At 55.5% G+C, this 1,820-nt stretch overlaps 1 protein-coding gene across 1 annotated transcript in view; it reads right to left on the reverse strand.

The window, feature by feature from the left end:
• Window positions 1-232, reverse strand: part of LOC114028051 (zinc finger protein 879-like) — a 28,281-nt gene extending 28,049 nt beyond the window's left edge. Inside the window, exon 1 of the mRNA XM_027842237.1 lies at window positions 30-232. Within this exon, the coding sequence (XP_027698038.1) occupies window positions 30-232 (203 nt within the window). The remainder of the gene's footprint in view (window positions 1-29) is intronic.
• Window positions 233-1,820: the final 1,588 nt, after the last annotated feature.

The raw sequence follows: 1,820 nt of genomic DNA on the forward strand, positions 1-1,820 counted from the left end.
TGGGTGGGGGGCAGTGCCTGGCTGGGCACATGGGTGAGGGTATAGCCTGGCTCAGCACAGCCTGGCTCTGCACGTGGGTGGGGGGACACGGCCCAGCTCCTCTCATCCAGACCCCTGGGGCTGCATCTGCACCTTGTGAGGAGTGGGCAGAGGCCCGGGACTTGGGAGGGCACGCGGGTGGGAGACAGACAGGCTCACATGGGGAACAGAGAGAAAGCCAGTGTAGCCCCATGGCCAAGCCGGTTTAAAAGCCGGGGTTCCCTATTATACTTGGGGGCCCAAGGGACCCTGCGGGGTGTATTGAGTGGGGGAGGCACTGGCTTAGATTTGTGCTTAAGGACATAGCTCTGGCCCGGACCATCCGAGGGAGGAGAGGCTGGAGGCCCAGCAGAGGGAAGAGGGAGCCGTGGGGAGACCTGGAGGGGAAGGGAGAGGGAGCAGCGGGGACCACTCCTCATTTACTAGCCTGGGACGATGGAAGAACGGCTGCCAGTTTGAGAAGAACAAGGATGTGGAGGAGAAGATGGTGAGAGACACGGGGAGGTTGAGATGCCTGCAGGATGGATGTGGGGCTAAGATTCAGGGGAGACCCAGGGACAGGATCTGCAAATCTAGGAGTCATTTACACAGAAAAGAGAAACCCACGGGAGTAGATTCGGGCCTCCCAGGGCGGCTGGAGAAAGGAGAGACCCAGACCCAAGCCTGGGGAACAGGGCAGTAATATGGATGAGGCCTCTCCTCCAGGGAGGGGGGGAAGAGGGAAAAGAATATCTGAAAAAAGCCCAGGGGGAAAGGGCATTCAGAGGGGGCAGCAGAGAATCTGGACTGAGGAAAGACCCTCAGGTTGGGCGGGTGAGAGAGCCCTGGTAACTTTGGAGAAAGTCTTTGTTGGTGTTGCGGTCTGAGAGGTTGAGACCCCTCAAAGACTGGAGTACTGGACTGGGTCGTCTGGATCGAATTCACAGCCTCAAGCATTCTTTAAATCAAGGTGGCAAAGATTTATTGTTATGCTTTTCAGCCGGCAAGAATTCTTAAGGAACCTTCGAGAGACTGAGGATGGAGGTGGGGTTTATATGGAAAAGGGCATTGGAAAGGAATGCCAGGGACACTGATTGGGCAATCTAAAGGTGCAGGTGTCTTTGGGAGCTATGGATGGGAAAGTACAGGGAGTATACCGGCCAGGGAGGGAGATGACAGAGGTATGGATCTTGGGAGTCTGGCAGGAGGAAGAGTCCTTGGGCCGGCCAAGGACAAAACTCCTTGGGCTGGGCAAGGCACCCCCCTCCCTCTGCCTTGATGAGAGAATGCTCTGCGACAAGGGAAAGCTTTCTCAACAGACAGGAACTTACTAAGGAATTGGGAGACTTCCAGAGACGTGATCTGAGGGCTGGGGCCTGAGCAGCCCAGCACTCTCTCCCCCAGCTTTGTGTGGCTGCACCAAGGAGAGATATAAGGGTCATGCTGGGGCCCATGCATGAATAACTGCTAGGCACAGTGGCCTTGGGCTGGGGAGTGATGTCAGAGACTGTTTCTGAGGCTAGGGAGAAATTGGGGCCAAGAAAAAGCACAAGCACCCTAGCACCCCATCAGAGTGATGAGGTCACCAACTTGTTGACAAGGGACCGATGAGGGGAAGGAGGGGAAAGAGAGCTACGGGTCAGACAGTTCTTCCTAGATTTGGGGGAGGAAAGCTAGAGGATGAGGACTTGAGGGCATTGTGATGTCTAGCCAAGGTTTTTAAGGAAGGGAGGGGGAGCTTTGGACATGCTGGATGCTACTAGAGAGCTGCTTGATAAGAAGATGTTGAAGATAGGAGAAGA

The sequence above is a fragment of the Vombatus ursinus genome, unplaced genomic scaffold, assembly GCF_900497805.2.
Source record: "Vombatus ursinus unplaced genomic scaffold, bare-nosed wombat genome assembly UNPS02014868.1, whole genome shotgun sequence".
Lineage (NCBI taxonomy): Eukaryota > Metazoa > Chordata > Mammalia > Diprotodontia > Vombatidae > Vombatus > Vombatus ursinus.